Below are 21,890 nucleotides of genomic sequence, written 5' to 3'. Positions count from 1 at the left end.
GTGTGTTCATGTGTTTTCATGAGGCATGGTCTGATTTGAGGCTGCACGTGACATGACATCTATATGTGTACGTAGTCCACAAGTTAGGAATAGTACAAGGAGAAGCACCGGGCTCCAAGGATAGCGAGCAGAGAGGTTATTCTCCATTTCACTCTTCCTTTTATGTTTTAAGCATTTCTATTTATTGCACAGATTTATTGACACTAACATATTTTTTATGTCTACTGATGCAGCGCCTCAAGACCCTACGAGTTAGAGCTCATACAACACACATCCCGTTCGATGACCGGTACATTCCGTTCCTACGACGAGCGAAGCTGTTGGCGTTCGTCACCATGACGCAGTGGCTCATGCCTATGTACAACGCCGCAGTACTGACGACTTTTGTGGACCGATGGAGACCAGAAGTTCACACTTTCCACCTTTCTAGCGGGGAGCTGATGGTGACACTTGAGGACAATGCCATGATCCTGGTTCATCCTTCATGGGGCCAGGCAGTCACCAGTGACACTAGTTGCGGTAACTGGAGGGGCGTGTGGTACAGTACCTTGGCGTCGAGCCTCTAGAGGCACCTGACAGGCAGAGGCTGACGAAGACCTCTAGAGTTCCACTCAGTTGGTTGCGTGCCAACTTCTCACACCGTCCTCCTGATATTGACCAGGCGATGGTTGACCAGTATTGCAAGGCGTACGTGATGTATCCTTGATGTGGTTGCCTCTGCTAGCTGATTGGGACGAGACAGGTACCTATAATTGGGGTTCTGCTACCCTAGCGTGGTTGTACAGTCACCTGTGTGATGCAGGCAGAAGGACTAGTGCAGACGCTAACTTCGCAGAATGTGTTTGGTTGCTACATGTATGTGGCTGTTTGCGGCTGTTAAATGCCAAATTTATACCACCAATACCTGCATAAACATAGAAAAAAAAACATCCAACATAGTGGTAGGGCTTAAATCAAACATTTTCCACGAGTGTTGGTGTATATTTGGATGCACGTACTAAAACGCTAAAGTTGGGAGGAAATCCAAACTACAGTGAAGGAAAATTTCATCCATACAAGTGTTGGGCTCTAGAACTCCATTTTAACATCAGAGAATTGGCTGAACTCTCGAAGAAATGGATAAGGTAGGCTGTGAAGGAGCAACAGGCCAGTTTCTAGGCCTGTTGGGCCAGGCCAGGGTTGGGCCGAACCCCAATCTCAGCCGTTCAGGCTGAGGTTTGGCATGGACGCTCCAGATGCTCTCATGATGGCGGTTGAGGGGCACTTTAGACATTTTGTGTTCTCCGACTGTCATTACCTGCTTATATAAGGACATCACCTTTTTACTTCACTCACACACTCCAAGATTGAGCTAAATTATCAGAGGCTCTATTGTACTTTATTGTATACTAGAATTAGGGAGAGAGTAGAGTAGAAGCCGGAGAAATTCCGGAGTTGTCGGTAATCCTCTTCTTTTTTCTGTTACTCTGTTAATTACTCTACTTTAATAGAATTATCATTCTAAGTAATTAAGACTTATTCAGTGAAAATTATCTCTTGGTTAGTTCCTAATTAGCGTGCAGGATCATTGATCACTATAATCTAGTAAAATATAGTGGTTGCTTTAGTGATTAGTTAGCACTAAAGTAGTTATTGATTGCATAGACGTGGTGTCTGGGTTGTTAATTTCCGGTAATTGCTCCGTATCCCACAATTGGTTTGAGGTGGGTGTAGAGGTGGTGACAGCCCTCAATTACACTAAAGTCCCCCCGTCCGGGTACGCAGTAGAGCGACATCTGGGAGCAGCAGGCTGGCCAGTGCCTGAAGTATCGCGTTAGGATTAAACTGAGCTTTTCGTACACTGTTTCTCACTAGTAAATCCTCTCTACCCTTTGCCTACCTTTGCTTTGTGTCCTTGGATAAACACGACGAGGAGTTGAGCACACACGTTCCTTGTGGAAATCGATACCTTGGAATACTTTTGGGTGAAGTGCTACATCGGTGAGGTTAAGAAATACCAACAGTGGCAATATTTAATGTTGTGATTCATTTTTTGGTCATAAGTTATAAATGCTAACAAGTTACATCTTACAGGTCAGGATGTGGATTCTCCTCTCGGTTGGTCGTCCTACTTGAAATATTAAATGAAATTTGCTTCAAATCATCTTGAGCAACAAGATTGAAAATATGATTCAAACATCTCACATGGAAAATGGCCTCATCACAGATCAAGGGTTGTATCTTGTTGAGCTTGCTGATGCATTGTCCAAAGTAAGTGCAAGCAATTTCCTAGCAAGGTTCCAATCCAGTACACTATCATAGAATTCTTTGCTCAAGTTCCCTGTGTGATGACCCTCTACATGCATGAACATTATAATTCTCTTTTGCATGCACCAATTATCATCTATCCAATTCACAATGATGCACATATAACCTTTATTTTGATTTGAAGCCCACATGTCCATGGTTGTACAAAAGCGGCACGAAAGAGTTTTGAAGTACTCATACATTATCTTTCCTAACCCCTTTCAAAAAACATGTCTTTCCTAACAGTTATGCAACTTTTCATTGCAAAAGTAGGGCACAATGACTTAATAAGATCCACAAAGTACTCATGCTCAACAATATTAAAGGGATATTCATATATAATGATCAAGTAAAATTTCTTCAAGCTAACTCCCTCATCATACCTGTAGATCCCAACAGAAGTGCTGCTTTCACTCTTCTTGAGATCTTGAAGCTGTTGGCCACTTTTTATTTGGTGCTTGTTGTCTAAGTGACTCCAAAATATTGTTGTGCACTGTTGCTCTCACAATGAGATGTATAGCTGTACTTCTTACCCTTTTCCCAAAGCTCTACGATCTCTGTTCCATCATATCCTACTGTCTTTTTCTCATACATGTCAAAGTGGCTCCAAACTTCAGAACTGCACTTCTTTGCCTTCTTTGCAAGAGGGACATTTGGATCTGTAGTTTCCTGTGTCAAATCAACTTTAACTCTTGCTACTACAACAACATTTGCAGCATGATCTCCTTCATTTGCAAGAGTTGGTTCTGATGCTCACAAAGCTGCAACACTCGCACTGCATACACTTGCACGGTTGCTACTTGCATATGACGTATCCATCACCAATCTACAGCATAAAAGAAAGAAAATCAACTCGGGGCTCCACAACATAACTGTAGAAACCAAATCATTCAACATTCACCAAAACAAATCTATACAGAGACTACACAATAGAGGTGGAGGTGGGGGCAGAGTCAGGTTAGCATCGGTCAGCGTCGATGGTGTCGGTGCTAGGGCTTGAGGCGTTGGCATTGGGCGAGAGGTGACAGTTATGGCGGCGGCCCAAGAGGGCGAGGGGTGGAAGCGGCACAAGACGGCAATGGGCAGGGGCGGTGCAAGACGGCGATGCAAGATGGCGTGGGGAGGAGCCGGCTCGAGACAGCGAGGGGGTGCGGCGGCGTGCGATGGTGAGGGGGCGCAGTGGCGTGAGACCGCTCCACCGCCCTTCTCCTCATCTGGAATGGATATGTCTCTTTGAATCTCTCTCTCACTGCTAGGGTTAGCCTATTTGGGGATTTAGGAATTATGAATTTAGGGCTATTATTGTGTTGTATGGGTTGTGCTATGGGCCTAGAAATTCTGAGAAAATTTCCAGAAAATTTCCGACCAATTCCAAGTTTCGACGGAAACTACCCTTATCATATTTGATTCCATTTCTGAGAAAATATTTCCGAATTCATTTTTGTTTCTAAAAAATTCCAACCGATAGATTCCGTTTTTAAAAATAACTTTAGAATCCGGAAAGTTTCCATACTATTTTCACCCCTAGGTAGGAGGAACGTTAGAACATGTTTGTCTGCAAAAGGCAAGCTGAAGGAAATTCTAGATGTTCAGTCTTAATCCGATGGGATCATAATCTTTTTTTAAGATGATGTGGCCTTTTGTGATGTCTGCTTTATAGCATTAAGTGTAGTTAGTGGGTTGTAATTAAATAAGTGTGTAATTACTATGTTGTACTCTCATATATTACTAGATGATCGATGCTCCACGCGAAATATACATGTTTGAATATATGTTAAATATTTTAGAAATGATGGATGAATATATTTTGAAAATTATGTGGGTGACGATGATTTGACATGCTTGCAGGTTGTACTGTGGAATTTCATAAGCTATAGATAATGTGGAATGCTTGAGTTAGCTTTAAATGTAATTATCACCACGTCAGATCAGCACATCTGTGTCGGCCAACCTGTGATGAACCAAAATGTCTCGTCACAGATGATATCATCTCTGACGGGTTAAACTAAATCCTGTTGTAGATGAGGCTCAAGAGAATAACCTGTTACAGCCAACAACTCATTTGTGATGGATCTATATAAGGACCCGACACATAACATCTCTGATGAGCTCACGTATACCCGTCACAAATAACCTCTTACATGTGACGGGTGTTGAGTTTGCACCCGTCACAGGTGAGCTATCTCATCTCAAACGTGTGCAATTCTCGTCAGTGATGACTTAAAAAAGGAAAAAGCCCCGGGCCTACCAGTTCGCCCGTCCCTTCTCCTCCCCACCTCCGTACCGACTCCCTCCCCATCTCCTCCTCTTCTTCGATCTCTCTTCTCTCTTCCTCCTCATCTTTCTCCGTCTCTTCCCCTCCGACCGCTTGCCACCATAATCGACCGCCTGAAGCCGTCTTCCCCAAGCCCTCCTTCAATCGCTGACCGCTGCCCCTCCCACCGAACCACTGGCCTTTGCGGCCTCCTTCCAACGATCGCCGCCCACCGGATCCGGCCTCCACGAGGTTGGGGTATGCGGATCCGACAGCCGGCTCTATCGCCCGCCGCCGTCGTCTGCTTGTCTCATCCGCCCCTGAGCATCGTCGGCCGCATCTTTGCCCCCAAGCTCTAGCCGCTGTGGCCTCCTTCGCCTAGTGCCCAAGGTCGCCGGTTACCGCCTCGAGCTTCGGGGTGCCAGATCTAGTCTCTAGGTGGTTGAGGACCATTAGATCTGTATGGCCACTGAGCCCCAATCTGCTCATCTCGTTCACTCCCATGCTTCAGCCTTCTTCGCCATCCGCCCAAGGTCACTGGTGGCTGCCTCTCCGCCGCCCGAACTCCGGGGCGCTCCCATGCTCCGAACGCCGCCTCCTCCAGCCCCTAGCCACCCCCTCTACCATGACTCCACTTCCTCGTCGTCCTCCACCTCTACCGCAGACTACCAACCGCCGACGACCGCCTCAGCAGCATCTACGTTGACTCCCTCCTCCGGCAGGTGTCGATCCTTTGCCCAGATGTGTGTTTGGATGTGCCCAGATGTGTGATTTTGATGATTTTTATGGTTTGTTAATTTGTAAGATGAATGCAATTGCAACGAGCAATAGAATGAAATATATTTTGTTTTTTTTTCATTGGTAATGTACAGCATTGATGGGTCGCATTGTTCTACCCGTCACAGGTGAGACACCTATGATGGGTTGCAATGCCACCAGTCAATGGGGTCAACATCACCTCTGACGAGTAACAATTTGCAACCCGCCAGAGGTATCCTATACTAGTGATGAGTCTTCACCTGTTAGAGATGAGTTTAGTCATCACTAAACACTCATCTCTAACTAGCACCCTATCGGTTAGAGGTGTCGATTTGTGTCCATATATCATTGATGACCTGAACCAGCATAGCGAATTGCGAATTTTTAGCGAGTCATGATGTGTCATGTTTGCATGTTAAGTCTTAGAGCTACTGCGTTTTAATTATATAGAAGATAAAAATATCGCTAGAGGCAATTGTCTTCCTCTTTCCCCCCTATCACGAACAGCACAAAAAACCTTCGTGAGAACCCGAACCGCCCCCACCTCCCACCCTACCACCCTCTCTCAAGATTAACCAACCTATGAAAGCAAATAGAAACAACTAAAACCTATAAAACCATTATTTTGTATTCTTTCAGATCCGTTACAATGCACGGGCATAGCACTAGTTCATATGTAAGAAAAAGATTAACAATGGTAGTTGATATCCTATATGTATCTTGATGCCTTGCAAGTAACATAAAAAAAACTGTCATTTATTACTAAGAATAAGAACAAGAAGGTAACACCGTAGAGAGAGTAAGCACAACTTCTAACTAGCAGCTCAACTGCTCAGGTGAAAAAGAAGAAAATGTTTCCACTCGGGAGTAGGCCTGCCACTGGGTAATCATTACCCATTCCCATATCCATACCCACATTATTTAGATAAGGTATGGGTAAAACAAAGTTTACCCATTTAAATTTTGGATATGAGGAGGGTATTATCCATTTTACCCACTTTGTCCATACCCATTTGTTATAGGTAAAACTCGGACCTAAAATTTTTAAACTCACGTTCACATTACAAAATCTTATCAAATTTGATTAAAATTTGAAAGGATGATTTACTATATGAAAGAGTAACATTTTATAAATTTGGTCCATTTCTATATATGGAACCCACATATATATTTTCTCTTACCCATTGGGTAATACCCACTTTATTTTATTTGGGTATGTGTAATTTTTTTTAGATTGTGATGGGTAAAATTTGATATAGATATGAGTTACCTATTATCCTCCACCGTGGCAGGCCTACTCAGGAGTTGGGACTCTGCGTACTCCCTTCGTCTCCCCCCCCCCCCCCCCCCCCCCCCAAAAAAAAAGTCCAATTGATTCATCCCTAGAATTGGACTTTTTTGGGGATGGAGGGAGTAGATAGTTAGGGCGATAGCAATGCGTCATAAGTATTTGCCGGAGCTTAGATGCCAGATGGGCTAGGAACGGTGATAGACACAAGGCTCACCATGCATCAACCTCACGTGGGGTCCAAAAAAATTTTTTTTCCTTTTTTTCTCCACTTTTCCCCCTCTCTCTCTTTCCTCGAGACCCACGCTTCCTTCTCCCCCTCTCTCTCCTCTCACGCTCGGACGCCGCTCTCCTCTTCTCCTTCCACCATGACGGGGTGGCCGAGTGGAGCAGCAGCCCGAGTGGAGACGACGGCGGGGCGGTCGGGCAGAGTAGCGGCCGGGTGGAGCAGCAGCCCGAGTGGAGACAGCGCCGGGGCGGCCGGGCGGAGCAGCGGCAGGGCCTGGTGCTCGCCGGTGCAACAGCGGCGTAGTCGGCGGCGCAGTAGCGGGGGACACGGGAGCTCGGTGGCGCAGTAGTAGGGGACGGCGGGAACTTGACGGCGCTGGGCAGCGGGACGGCTCGAGTGCCTCACCTCCTCCTCTTCCGGATCGGGGGGCGGCGTGGCTGGCGAGTTCCGGCGGGCGCAGATCGAGGGGCGCGGCGGCCGGCAGCGAGCGTAGCCCGTCGTGAAGGCGGGGGCCGCGGTGGCACCCTCCTCTCTCCCCGTTGGCGACGCCCTCCTTTCTCCCCGTTGGCGCGGGAGCTCGGACTCGGCGCAGATGCGGCTTCTCCGGCGAGCTTCTCCCCCTTCTCTCTCTCCTGCTTTCTCATCATGGGTGTGGATGCTATTCTCTGTGAAAAAACTGTTTTTTTTTCTGATGAGGTTCTCGGAGCCAACAAGGCTGCGCGAACCTGGTGAAGACATCGGCCCCACTGCCTTATCTCCTCCACGCATGCAATCTGCCTAGCTGGAGAGTTGAGGCCAAATACCATGTAGATGTAGTGTGAATGGCCTTAGGTTGTATTCTTTTCCCCTCTTTCCTAACTCACTTTTCTCATTTTTTGCGCGCGCGCTCTTCAAACTGCTAAACGGTGTACTATTTTGTAAAGTTTTTTTTATATGAATGTTGCTTTAAAAAATCATATTAATCCATTTTTTAATTTTTTTAGGCTAATACTTAATTAATCTCATTATAATCATGTGCTTTGTTTTTCGTGGTCAGGAGGCAACCTTGCCTCCCGAACGTAGTCGAGTTGTTTCCTAGAGTTGGGCTTGTCCTGTTAGTTGTAGTCGTCAGGCTTCCAGTGGTCTGCGTTTTGCCCGGCCTGCCAGCCATGGATACCCTCGCTGAGTTTCTTGTGGTCTCTGAGACAATGTGCTCTTCGTAGACTCCAGCTTCTAGGTGCATGGCAGAGTTGCAGGAGATGGAGGTGTTGTCCAGTCCTCCATCTCTCTATTCATCAACAAGGTACTACTAGCCTCCTACCTTCCAGTGATCAGCCTTCTTCCTTACCTCCAAATTCCAATGATGGACTTCCAACAGGCAAGTGAAGATTGAAGATTATGCAAAAAATGCCACAGCCTCCAAATCCATGAGGTCTCAAAAGGGTTTGCAACTAGGCCTTTTTTTTTTTTTTTGCTGTTGGTCTTGGTTTCTCTGGTATTGTCATCGCCATCATCATCGATCTGGTCGGAGCATAGGAATAAATAGAGATAATTGCTTTTTCAGAATTTTGGAGCCCTTCTTTTTATGTTTGTTGTTCAATATCAAATTTGATTGGTTTTTCGGAGCTTCTTTACAAATCTAGCTATGTACCCAACTAGCTTTAATAAATAATACTCTGAGGCCTTTAGCCTTAGGCCTGTTTTTCTTTAAAAGAAAAAGGGCTAAGACATTCTGAGATCTATTTAGTATTTGAGGTGGGTTATGATAGATCTCGTTTTGCACTAAAACTTGTAGGTATTTTGGCCCTTGGCAAACTTATTTTGTTTTAATCTAATCTATTTTGCAAAAGATAGTATTTCTGCTCTTTGATAATATTAGGAGATTCATGATAGTGGGGCAATATAAATTTGAACCTTAATTTTCACCTGTGTAATTGTCACACCCTAAAAATCTTAAATATATAAATTGTTGTTTAATTGGAATTATTAGAATTGATTTTAAAAGCCTAGAAGAGAAGATCTAATTTTAAATAATAAATTCCAATATAAAAGTGGGCCAGATAAAATTTTATTAAATACTTCTCTTGATTCTATAGTTCCTAGATTTTTCTGGGATTTATTTGAGCCAAGGAAGTATTTTTAATAAATGGAATTGCATTTCATGAATAATTTAAATTGAAAAAGTTTTAAAAGTCTTCTTTTGGCTTTGGGCCGAAAGTCGGCCCAAAACCGCTCTCTCTCTCTCCCCAGCCAGGTCGGCCTGCAGCCGAGCCACTGCTCGCGCGCGCGTGCTCCCTCCCATTGACAGGTGGGGCCCACCTGTCAGGCCTTCGTCTACCTCGCGCCGCCGCCACAGCCGAACCCTAGCCGAGCCGCGCCGCCGTCTCCTTCCAAATTCGCTCGTCCCTTTCCTTTTTCGGTGAAATCAATAGAGGGGAAATGATCCCCGGGATCCCCTCTACCTTTTCTCTTTTGGAATCATCGTCTAATTTCTTTTGAAAATCGAGGGATTCGAGTTTGATTCGGATTTGCCTCTCTCTCTCGAACCCTAACCTTTCCTTCCCGTCGCCGGCCGCCGTGGGTCTTCGTCGCCGCCCCTTAGCCACTATAAAAGGACCCTCGGTGTCTCCTCTACCCGCCGCCACCCTCGCTTTCGTCTCTCGCCGCCGGTAGAGCTCTAGCACCGTGTAGCCTAGCGCCGCCGTCGCCGCCGCGAGTTTAACCGAGCACCGCCGTCGCTCCGGTCGTCATCGTCGCTCGGGAAGGACACCGTCGGGATTGCCAGGTCGTCCCCGTCCTCGTCCACCCCTCCGTCGTCGCCGAGGATCGCCAGAAGACCACCGTTGTCGTCAAGCTGATCGTCTCCGCCGCTTCGTCCTCGTCGCCGTCGCTGTCCGGTTGCCGTCCGCCGCCGTTTAGGTCACCGGTGAGTTCGCCGCGTCGCCCTCTACGTGCTGGTGCCCTCCGTTTGAGCCGCCGCGCCGTCGTTCGCCGGCGAGCATGCGCCGTCCGAGCCGTCGTCGGTGATGACATCACCGCTGACGTCATCGTCGCTGTCCGTCTGTAGACCGCGGTAGACCGATTAGATCTTGGTCGTTCGTTTTGGATAGATTAGATCTCGGCCGTTCGTTTCCGTGAGCCGCTGCCGTGCACCCGGTCCACCGTGATCCCGAGCCGCTGACACAATAATCTCTTTTTCCTTTTCAAAAATAATTCATTATTGCGTCATAATTCAATTAAAATCTATATAAATGATTTAATCCGATTTAATCTTTGAAAATTCATAACTAATTCATCTTAGCTCAGATTTAGTTGGTTCAAGTCTCTAAATTTCTCTAAAATTGAGATCTACATGTTAAAAATATCCACATATACTGTTCATACTTGTTTATGTGCTGTTTTGGTGTTTTTGTTCTTTTCTCCTTAGATTCCGACGTTCTCGGAGAGTCTGATTTCGCAGGAGAAGATTTTGAAGAGTTCCAAGGCCAGCAAGGCAAGTCACACAGATCCCAAACAACCCTTTGAGCATGTTGATCCCGTTTAAAGCTATTGTTTCTATTCAACTATTGCATTTGTTTTCAAATGTCATTTGGTGGAAATAATCTATTGCCTTGTTATAGCCCTTTTGCTATTGATTCCCTATTCTTTGTCATTTGGTTAATAATTTGATTAGCTAGAACATTATATGGTTTTAGCTAAAGTGAATAGGATGCTTAGCCATGCTTAGAGACACTAGCTCACATAAATGGGATAACTTATGATTCACTACTACTTAATGATGGCTTAATGATAGCTCATGATGGTTAATCATGATTGGTTAATTAATCAATTTGCCAACTAAAACCTGATAATGGTGGGTTGTGAGCATATGGTTTTGATGGTTGTGCTCATGACAATTAAGGACCGGTTCAGGATTTTCGGTTGTGAAACATTTACCGTGCCAACCACAAGCCAGCGTGGGCAACGGCTTTACTTTCTGTATAGTATGGTTCATAGTAGAGCACCAGACTGTGAAGTGGCGGAGATAAGCCCACGAGGGTCGCTGGGGAGTCCATGCCTTGTTTAAGGGGGTGATTATGATCCGGGAACGGTGCACTGCTTTGAATTGTATTATATAGAGGGTATTGTCACAATCTCTATTCAGGTACTTGTCAAGTATCGTGACGCATGGTTGACATGATGTTGAGGTTGTGTCTTGTGGGTACAGTGGTACACCTCTGGCCAGAGTTTAAACTATTCGAATAGACGTGCCCGCGGTTATGGGCGGGTCTAACAATGTCTTTCGTGATTAGTTTCACACTTCTCACCATATTAAATGATGTTGTTAATAACCTGTTAGCTCCTGGTTTGGAATGGTATATTTCTGGTTTGGAGATAGAACTGTGCAGCCGGGATTGGTTGTTCATAATGGTTGGGCCTATGCAACAGGTATGTTGTATAGCGTTGGATTAATACTGTTTAATTAAATACTCTACTGTTTTATTAAATTATGAAATGTTTATTAAATGCTATTTATGCAAATGAGACTATACTATGCCATCCTTTGTTATCCTGTGCACTTGCATATTTGCTGCGTGGCTTGCTGAGTATGTCATATACTCACCTTGCAATCATTCATCAGAGGAGGAGTTCTACAGTGATGTTGATGGTGTGGATGATTAGGCGTAGCCCTGGTCAAGCTGCCTGTGGAGAGGAGTCGCCTGCGCTGTTTCTTTTATTTTCCGCTGCTTAGAACTTTATTGATTGAGAGGAACTATCTGCCTCTGTAATGACATTTTATTCACTTATTAATTAGAGTAATAATTGTACTCTATTATCAATTTGTTATTGTGTGCCTTGGCTGATTCCTGGACGAGGGTTTACACACATGTAAGCGTTTGGAATTTTGGATAGAAATTCCGGGCGTGACAGTAATTACTATAAAATTGTAAGATTTCATTTGACATCAACTTAAAAAATAGACACAACATAGTAACTCCTCATCAGTTTGTTGCAAATATGGTGTCTCTAATTAATTTATTGTTATTCCCTCTAGTCAAAAGAACATGTTAGTGTGTAGCCGCGAATGATCTCCAAAATATAATTGACCACTCTCTCTCCATTGCAATATATTTTTAAAACATATAAGCAATAATATAATAAAATGATGTGTTGAAATGCTTTAAAAAAATTGTACTAACAGCGTGTACGTCCAAAGTAACAGTTTTTGTTTTGTCAAGAGAAAAGTAACAATTTTTGTGAATGAGTAGATTAAACTCACAATATATGAACTTGTGTAGTAGGTCCAAATAAGTATAACAACTTCCAAACCGATCATTTTGGTACAATAACTTGGCTAATAAGTGTAAACCGGCCCATGAACTTGTGAGTTGCATAACATCCAAGATTGACTTGTAATTTTTTTTAGAGAATCTATTTATACCACTGAGTTTCTCCGAGTTCAATAATTTGCTACTGACATTATCTCTTTCTATGATATACCGGTAACTTTATCAATTGTTTTACAATACGCCATTGGACCGAGCATTCTTTTTTAAAAATACCCAAAATACCCTTTTTTGGACACACAAGATTGACAATTGATTTATCACATTAGAAGTTTCACAAAAGATATGAAAATTTTCATGTGGCCTCCTTACCTAACATGGAAGTTTGTATTTAAGTTTCTAGTTCTTTGCATTTCTATTTTTTTTGTAAAATATAACTTATCTGTTATATGCTATACAAAATACTTTTTGTTGGTGTTTTTAATATAAATCATCTTTCATACACTACAGAAGATATTTTTTACTATTATCTTTTGTGTAAGCAAATTGTCTCTCATAGACCACAAAATTTTTTTTTTATAAAAGTTAAATATACTAAAAAAACTTGAAACTTATATAGAAGTTTCCATGTTTCCATATTGTATAAGGAGGCCATATAAAAATTTTCATATTTTTTCGAAACTTCTAATAAGATAAATTAATTGTTAACATTATATGTCTATAGGGTATTTTGGGCATTTTTTTTTTGAAAAAAGTCCAATCCAATGGCATATCGTCGAACAATATATAAAGTCACCGCTATATTAGATAAAGAGACAATGTCAGTGGTAAACCGTTGAACATTGACAAACTCAGTGGCATAGAGTAGATTTTATCATCTCTCATTTCTCCTCAGTCCCCACTAAACCAAACAAGGCCATAAGGATAACGAGTCAACACCAGCTTCCAGGCAACGATCAATATTTTCTATAAGTAGGAATCACTGGATTGCTAAAAGGGGGAGAGGACGAATAGTACGATGGCCAATTGGCATCATGACGCATGTATTTTAGGTTGGGAACAAGGATACATGCATGGGACCAACAGTAACAGATGAGGATATGTTGTGGCGTTTCCTGCCCTCTCACCATCACTTGTATAGAGCCACACACAACATCCGCATCCCAACGAAATACCCCAGTGACCACAGCTCACACTTATCTTAACCCATTCATAATAAGCTAGACACTACTGGCCGGCCAGCTAGCTGTGGCCTCTGGGCTCTCTATAAAGAAGAAAGAGTATGTTGTGTATGAGAGAGAGAGAGAGAGGGTATGAAGAGGAGAGGTGGTGATGGAGGGAGAACATTAGACATGAAGGATGAAGAGACGTAGACGATGAAGGAGCGGGGCAAGATGGAAGATCTGTGCTCAAGGCTTGTCTCTCTCATTCCACAAGACTACTTGCTGCTGGAAACCACCTCACAGCAGGTACTGTAAATCAGCAAAAATTTTTACAAATTTATATCCTGCTGGCTTATATATATGATTAGACTAGAAAAAATGCCCGTGCATTGCGACGGATGAAGGTTATTTTTATCTTTATTATTGTTATACAGTTTAATTAAGTGAACTTCATTGTGGGAATTCGCTTAAAATCATGAGTTGTAATTAGAGTCTGATCGTCTCAAGTTAGCATGCGAGTTTTTTTTAAGAGATTTTTTTATAGATCAACTCTTATGTATTTCCAAAAGCAAACAAACTTAATAAACGACTCAAATACGGATATGTATTTCCAAAAGTGAACAAACTTGAAAACCGACTCATACACAGATGACGTACCAAAGTACCGGTAAAAATATCTTTAATTTTCATAATAGTATAGATATAGAAGAAATAGTGCATTGGTGATACAAGTCGGGTTAGAAAGCCGGGTTAACGAATAATCTGATTTCCAAAAGAAATGAAAAAGAATTAGCTGCTGCGGCTCTCTCTCTCGTTTGCACTTGTTTGATCATTAAAGAGATTTTACATACACAAAACAAATTTTTACTACATGCAATCTATGAACGTTTTTATTATAAGGTTGAGATCAACAGAATCAGTTACCAAAAAAGAAAAAAAGATCAACATAATCGGGTATGGATTCTACATGGTGAGATATTAAAAAAAGAAAAACTATATATGGAGCATTTATGTAGTTTAACATGCGTTTTTCACGTCATACAAGTTGGAGAAGTGGGGAATCATTTTTTATTAGGAAGGTATGTGGTGCTAATTATGTACTCACCAAACAATGTCTTCTTAGAATTTTGACTAGTATGGTTCCTATCTGGGCATATGAAAATGATATAACCAAATTTATCATGGAAATTCTTTCATAATACCTAACTTGTCCAGATTTGTGCAAGAAAATTCGATGGTGAAAGTTATGTTATGTTGACTATAGAAAATAAAATATTAGAGCAAGTTTAATAGTATAGCCAACTACTAGCTCCAAATAATCTATAGCTAATATAATAGTCAATTCATATAATAGTTGTTTACTACACTATTAATACCTGGTCTTACCAGTCATACACACATTACGTCTTAGATTCCGTGCTGCAGCTGGCTAAGATCTGTAGCTCGCTGCTTTTCTCTCTCTTCTTTTATCTTTTTAAAATATGTTTATAGCTAGCTTATAGCCTGCTATTGCACCTGCTCTTATACCATCCTTCATTAACTACACGTATCAAATAATTAATACTCATACCTCTTTTGAGTACAGAAGTTAGAGAAACACAAGTACCCACACACGAACACCTTACATCCACAAGAATGGGTGCATCCTAACCTCATATGAGCATCAAACACATTCATATATACATCTAGGTAGTGTATGGTGTTTGTCTTTTTTAACCTCATTCATGTATACATTTAGTCCTAACCGGAGACCACTTCATCCCATATATAAATCCTCATTTAGCATATGGTGTTTGTCTTTTTTAACCTCTTTAATGACGTGTATCTTTTAAATCACATATTTTTTAAGATCTATTTGCATCATTGTACTCTACTCAAAATATAAGACAAAACGAGATCCATATTGAATATATTCAAACATTTCATTACTTTTAAAGGTAATTTATTTAAATTGTAGAAGTAACTATCTACACCCTCCATCCTAAAATATAACAACTTTTAGCCCTTAAGATTTGTCCCAAAATACAATACCTTCTCCACCAACATTCTCTTCCCAACCAATCACAATCCTCCACGATTCACTTTTCTCACCTACCTCCACTACTCAACTAATCACAACTCTCCACCATTCATTTCTACCTACTTTCTTAATAACCGTGTCCAACTCTAAAAATGATTATATTCTGGGATGGAGGGAGTATAACATTAGGAGTAATTATATTATGACTAAGTTGAAATAAGAAACTATATGAAATAAATTCACAAGCAAAGTGTAGAGAAGATTTGCAAGTAAATACATTTATGAGAGTAAATTCAATAAAGTCTAAAAGTAATTTACAAAAATCATAAAAGTAACTTTGTACAAAATGGAAGTAAGTTGTTACAATATTTTAATGAAAACCCGTTGTAGGGATAATAATATGAGTCTATCTAGAAATTAAATTTAATCATCACCAATTATGGAATTGACTAAAAACAATAATAAAAGTGATCAACTCAAAGCATTATGAATGTATAAGAAGTAATTTAATCAAATATAAAAGTAATATATATATATATATGATAAAAGTAACTTACATATATAATAAAAGTTATTTACAAACATAAATATTTTTTTATCATAATATAATCATGTAAGATCTTGTTATAAAGGTTTAATTACAATGAACGCAATGGTGTAATCAGATTGTGGATCTGATAAATATTTTAAGAGAAAATTCTATAAGAAGAAACTTTTGGGTGTCACTACACCATGGCATAGTGTTTATAGCAATACAACTGCTCTTAAAAATAGTTTGTATGGCAATTCATCTGCCGGTAAAAGGCTTTCCTGGCACTTGCTAACTGCCCTATAAAGTCCTGTAGGGAATGCTCTTAGCCGGCAGAAAACAAGTTCCCGGTAGTTAACTGCCGTAGTTGCAATTCGGTTTCCTCGGCAAATGTTCAGATTACCGGCAATTAAATGCCCTAAATGTTTGAAACATCCTCAGCACATCATTCAATTATCCCTAGCAGTTATATGTGTTTGCTGGCATGATTTTTTCACAAGGCATGCATGCACCAAATCAATTGTACGATTTGTAAAATAGATAAAAATTCAGATTGTAGACATTAATTCACCATGCATTCAATAGTTCAGATTAAACATACATCCATCAACACTGTATAAAACATTCCACTGTAGAATTCCAAATCAGAACTTCAGAAATAACAAATTCATAAGTAACAATTATGTTGCATCTAGGATAGCAATATATACATGCATCTGCATAGAGCATATGCATACAAGAGTACAGACAACTCTTAGCATTCATTAAATTTAAGTCATAACTTCTCAATAAAGTTTATCGAATTACTCTACATTGAAGTGGCATCTCTTCTAGATAATATAAATACAGAGAGAACTTCATTGGACAAGTGACATCTTAAGCAGGTCTTTATTGGACACGTGATATCTTTAGCAGGTCTCCATTCATAAATAACTTCAGCAAAAAAATCTTCAATGGACAATTTCTGGGAAAAGTGACATCTTTAGCAGAACAATTTCAGTAGCCCTTTCGATTTTGACCTAAAAATAATGGTTTGAAATCTGTGAGCAATATTGCATGTAGAATATAAAGAACTATCTATCAGAATATAAATACATTCTTGATCACAAACTGACAAGACACCATGCAAACTGGCCAGGATCAAAGAAACAAAATAGCTACATATGCAATCAATGTATATTATTGAGGTCACTTGATCATGCAGCACCAATAAAGAACACTTCAGACTGTCCAGGTTAACAGTCTATCCAGACAACATAATATCACAAGGATAGTGTGAGATGGGAAATCACATCAGACCACTAATGGTTCTAGCTCCATATGCCCTTCTCAATGTAGCACATGATCGACAACATAACCTCCCAAAAGGTTTCATGTGGATAAAATGTTCTAGGTGCGGTCAATTTGACAAACAATCATAGGCTGTGGTCCTAAAATTATCAGGTAGAATTGTACCTAGGAAGGTCCATCCATCTCTTATCCATATAGCTGATATTGACAATCAAATTTCACATGCCACCTAAATTATTCTGTGTTTCAGTGGTGTTTTCTGCGCACGCGTACAAACCATTGTGCTCATGGGAAAAATAATAAAAAGACTTTGCACAAGACAAACATAACACATAGATATAACATTTCAGCCTTTAAGCACAGTACTGATGGCAAGTTGGATGATACTAACCGTGGTACGATGTTTTTTTGGATCTCCTGCTTGGTAGATGCTCAACAACGTAGGTCGATTGTAGCAAAATCGATAGTGGCAAACTAAACTGCACCATAAATCCAAATAGTTCACATTTAGAAACAGATTATAACACTGACTTAAAATTAAATGCTTGCGTTAATAATTTCAAGGAACTCCCAAGATATCAATCATGGTACAGAGTACTAGAACATTTAAGTGGTTGCCAATGTCCAGATCAATATAACATTTAACGAAATCGTTATGTAGGAGTACAACAGGTTACCTTCCTATAAGCTATGCTCATTACATGACTGACTTTATTGAAACAAATCAACATCCTATAAAAAAACCTATATTCATCCATGAGCATAGCTTATAAACAAACGAAATTGACCGATGAAGACAACCAAATTACCAACATGTTATATGCAGGGCAGAGATATAACAAACAGATTTGTAGCTTGCATATAAGGTGCTTTATACTTATATGTAGACATACAAGACAGAGGGTTCCTCATGTTTGTAATATTGGCTAACACAAGTATTTAGCCCTAACGCTTCAGGAGTCATTGCTGCCATGATGCACATATTTCAGGGAGTGAAGATTAAATCTCCAAATTCTAAAGGTATCAGAATTCAGGTGAAAACTACAAGAACATAGATGGCTCTGAAAAAATTCAGGTGAAATCTTTGTACTACTGTATCTCTGAATTATGTTCATGTATGTAGCTACATATTTAGAGTTACAAGCTGCCAAAGAGCATTCCATGGTTCACTGTCTTGTATCAAGACATGTGCTAAAATTAGTGAGCTGGTAGCCCAATCTGGCTGGTGCAGTGTACTTACATGCAGACTAATTCAGGTAAATCACAGGCTAACCAGGCCTATCAGTCAACAAGTATGAAATATGTCAGGTAAAAAACATGCAGTGCTAAGGGATTACTGTTCATAAGCTCAAACAACACCATGGTTACCTCGTTGATCTAAGATTCATGGCTACCTCCCTTGTCATTCTCTCAATTCTAACACCCGAAACAAATTCTGATTGCAATCGGTGCAAAATTCGTTAAAGTACAGAACAAGCAAGCTGGTCAATCAATTACCCTCGAATTCTAAGCAACTAATGGCTGCAAGTTACCCTCCAAATCCATCATGCAAGCACCAATATGCGGACAAATTAAGTAAATCACAGGGCAAACATACAGCTTATAGGCAAGGTTGTAAAAAGAAAAACACATGTAACCAAGAGATTTGATTTTTACCTGAACAAGGGGACTTCCTTGATGTCGGAAGATGAGGTGGAGGCAGGAACCGGAGGCGGAGGCGGCGGAGGTGGGGAAGAGGGTAGAGTCAACTGCGGCAATGGGAAGGCGTTGGGCGGAGGAGCCGATAGTGGAAGCCAGCGTGCAGGTCGAGTCGGAGGTGGGGAGGAGGGGAGGGTTTGAGTGGAGTTGGAGTTAGGGAGTAGCGGCGGCTGGCTAGTGGAGTCGACGGCGGCGTGCGGCGGTGTGGGTGAGGCGGAGGGGGCTGCGTGGTGGAGGCGGCACGTGGTGGGAGAGGAGCGAGCAGGTGGGGGGCGCTGGATTTGGCGGAGGAGGTGGTGCGCGGTGGCGGGGGGCGCACGCGGTGGATTTGGCGGAGGAGGCAGCGGCGCGTGCGGTGGATGGCGACAAAGGCGCGCGCGGTGGAAGGGGGCACGAGGTGGTGGCGCCTAGGGTTTTTTTGGCATTGATTTTCTTTTTGGCGTGGATTTTTTTTTTGGCGTGGAAAAAATTTGGGTGATTCTTTTTTTTATTATTTTCCTGCACCCCTAAATTAATTTGCCGCCCGAGTATACACTTCACTCTATCTTAACCATGGGATCAAGATCTGACGGAGTTCAGTGGAGATAGGGGAGATTGAGACTCGTTTTCCGCGCGCACGCTTTTCAAAGTATTAAACGGTGTATTTTTCGTAAAAATTTTCTATAGGAAAATTATTTTAAAAAATCATATTAATCCATTTTTGAAATTCAAAATAGTTAATATTTAATTAATCATGCGCTAATGGCTCACCTCATTTTGCGTATCTTCTCAATCGTCTCTTTTCCTCTCCTCTCAAACACTCCCAGATTTCACGACATATAATTGGTTTCTGCTCATAATATTGCTGACAGATATTTTGATCAAAAAATATTTTAATTTGCCGACATATAACATGTCTTATTACATAGCATTGCCAACATATAATTTGCCAAAAGCCTTTACCAACAAATAGTCTATCAATAATTGTTAATCTTTACCGATAGATGTTTGTTGATAATCTAGTGTCAGCGGCGCAGATGAGGAATTGGGTGTGGAGTAGGAGTGCGGCACAGATGAGGAATAGGGTACGCAGATGGGAGTGGAATCAGGTGTGGCCCACGAAAGTTTTCGCACCTTGGCGCCTTGCTCGGCCCAATAATATTTTTAGCCCGCCAAAATTTCCTCAAAAAGTTAACTAGAAATTTGTTTTCCCGGTAACAAAATTCCCGGCAGATTATGTGTTGTCTTAAATTATCTATAGCAGATCAATTGACCTGTTATATTAGTTCATTGCCGGCACTTAATTTGCTGCTCTATTTTTTTAATTCCCGGCAAATGAGATGATATCCAAGATTATTTCTGGCACTTGATATATTTCCGGCAAATAGTTCACCACTAACTTCATTTTATTACCGGCAGTTAAGTGCCATGAATATTAGGTCATGGTGTAGTGTGTACTAGTAGCAACTTACAGGACTCTAACCTATAGGTTTCTTTGGTTAAGACTAATCTGAGAGTGCTATCCGTTTATATTTTACCATACATTTATTATTTCTTAACATTTATCTTGAGAAAAATATAAGCACCGCTTTGAGTTTGGAGTGGATAGTTTTCATAACAACACCCTAACTTATTAAGCCATGCTCAGTTCACAATTATCACGTATATTTGCTCTAACTTTTAGTAGCAAAGTATCTTGGAACTATAAGGATATAAATATGTTCCGTTCCTTTCATAACATCTTTTCATAACAACTTAAATGCAATAAAGAATTTAACAACATGTAGATAATAGCAAAAACAATTGCTACACAATATACAGTCAAATATGCGAGAATCAATATATACTAAGAACAAATTCAATAATATAGTCAATTGATGGCTATAGAAATATAAATGTCATTGAGAGACAGAACCAAGAGATGCCAAGTATAATAGTTACTACTAAGTTGTCTACATACTTCTCTAGACAATTATTTTTTATATTACTTGCTTCTCTCTACCTATCCCATTTGGATACGAGCGTTGACCAAGTTATTAAGTAGAACTAGGACATGGCATCGATTTCGAAAGTGCTTTGCATCTGCCGTCTGACGGAATGAAAAATATGGGCGCTTCCGTCCTACCACGTCCACGTAGTCAACACTAAAAGGTATTGACATCCATCCATCCAAACTTATCCATCCATCTAATAACTCATCTCTCCTCTAGCTCTCTCGCATTCTCCTTTTCTCTTTGCTTCAACTACCACCACGGCACCACCTCTCTCATGATTGCTGCTCAAACGTAGATGCTACGAGACGGCAGGAGGAGGAGCTAGATGGAGTACGTGTCGGGGCACATACACTACACTTGCCGCCGCCGACGAGGGCCCATGCCCCTGCACGTTTACTCCATCTTAGCGAGGTCCTCATCAGATTGCCGCCTACAGGTCGGCCTCTTGCTCGTTGAAGCGCGCGATGGCCCACCGACGAGGACGGTTGCCGTGCGAACAAAACATATACCGAAGCTCGATGGTTGTCGCCTCTATGAGTGTACTCCCCATCTTTTCTGGCAGAAGGGAGCATGGATTGCTCAGATCTAGCGAGCGGAGAAGAGCGGGGATGTGGATTCGGGGTCAGAGTAGAGGAAGAAGGCAGGAAGTAGGCTTTTTTCTTTAGCTTTTCATGTTTTTGCAGCCTGATGTTGATCCTTGTTGCAACTTAGTGTATTCGAATGTTTCACTCTATTTTAACCATACGTTCCACACATTTGATTCTTTGGTATTGCAGTTGTTGGCAACTTTTTGACAAGTTGACAAGCACGATCGTAGCACCTTAAGCCTTGCAGTAATTCTAGAGTCGCCAACCACCTCGATCTAGCAAAGAGCTAAACCTATATGGGTTTTGATAACTAAACCGGCTAGCGGAGCCGATTTCTAGATAACTACCCGTCTCGTGGGCAAAACGGAAGGTTTTCAGGACAAACCTACAAAGAGATGTCGCACTCTCGCAGCGGCGGCGGACGGTTTACGGCGCAAACCGATAAAGATGGACAAACTAAGAGAAAACTAAAAGCAATATAAAAAACGATTCGATTGATTGATTGTAGATTGGTTTTTTACAATGAACCGGCCATGTCCCTTAAACAGGGGTTGGTCCTGCCCTCTAC

General features: G+C 41.4%; 1 protein-coding gene and 1 long non-coding RNA gene across 2 annotated transcripts; one reads left to right on the top strand and one right to left on the bottom strand.

Annotated features, from left to right (window-relative positions):
* Positions 1–6,918: 6,918 nt before the first annotated feature.
* Positions 6,919–7,584, bottom strand: LOC127776169 (uncharacterized). The gene has a single exon (XM_052302514.1). The coding sequence runs from the start codon at positions 7,582–7,584 to the stop codon at positions 6,919–6,921; it is 666 nt and encodes a 221-aa protein (XP_052158474.1).
* Positions 7,585–13,380: 5,796 nt separating this feature from the next.
* Positions 13,381–21,495, top strand: LOC127775996 (uncharacterized). The gene is made up of 3 exons (XR_008018086.1): positions 13,381–13,531; positions 20,786–20,892; positions 21,031–21,495. It is a non-coding gene; the product is annotated as an uncharacterized LOC127775996 (long non-coding RNA).
* The last annotated feature ends 395 nt before the right edge of the window (positions 21,496–21,890 follow it).

The sequence above is a fragment of the Oryza glaberrima genome, chromosome 6 (genome assembly GCF_000147395.1).
Source record: "Oryza glaberrima chromosome 6, OglaRS2, whole genome shotgun sequence".
Classification (NCBI taxonomy): domain Eukaryota; kingdom Viridiplantae; phylum Streptophyta; class Magnoliopsida; order Poales; family Poaceae; genus Oryza; species Oryza glaberrima.
The sequence above is the reverse complement of the archived record's forward strand: the minus strand, read 5'-3'. Positions and strand labels throughout refer to the sequence as shown.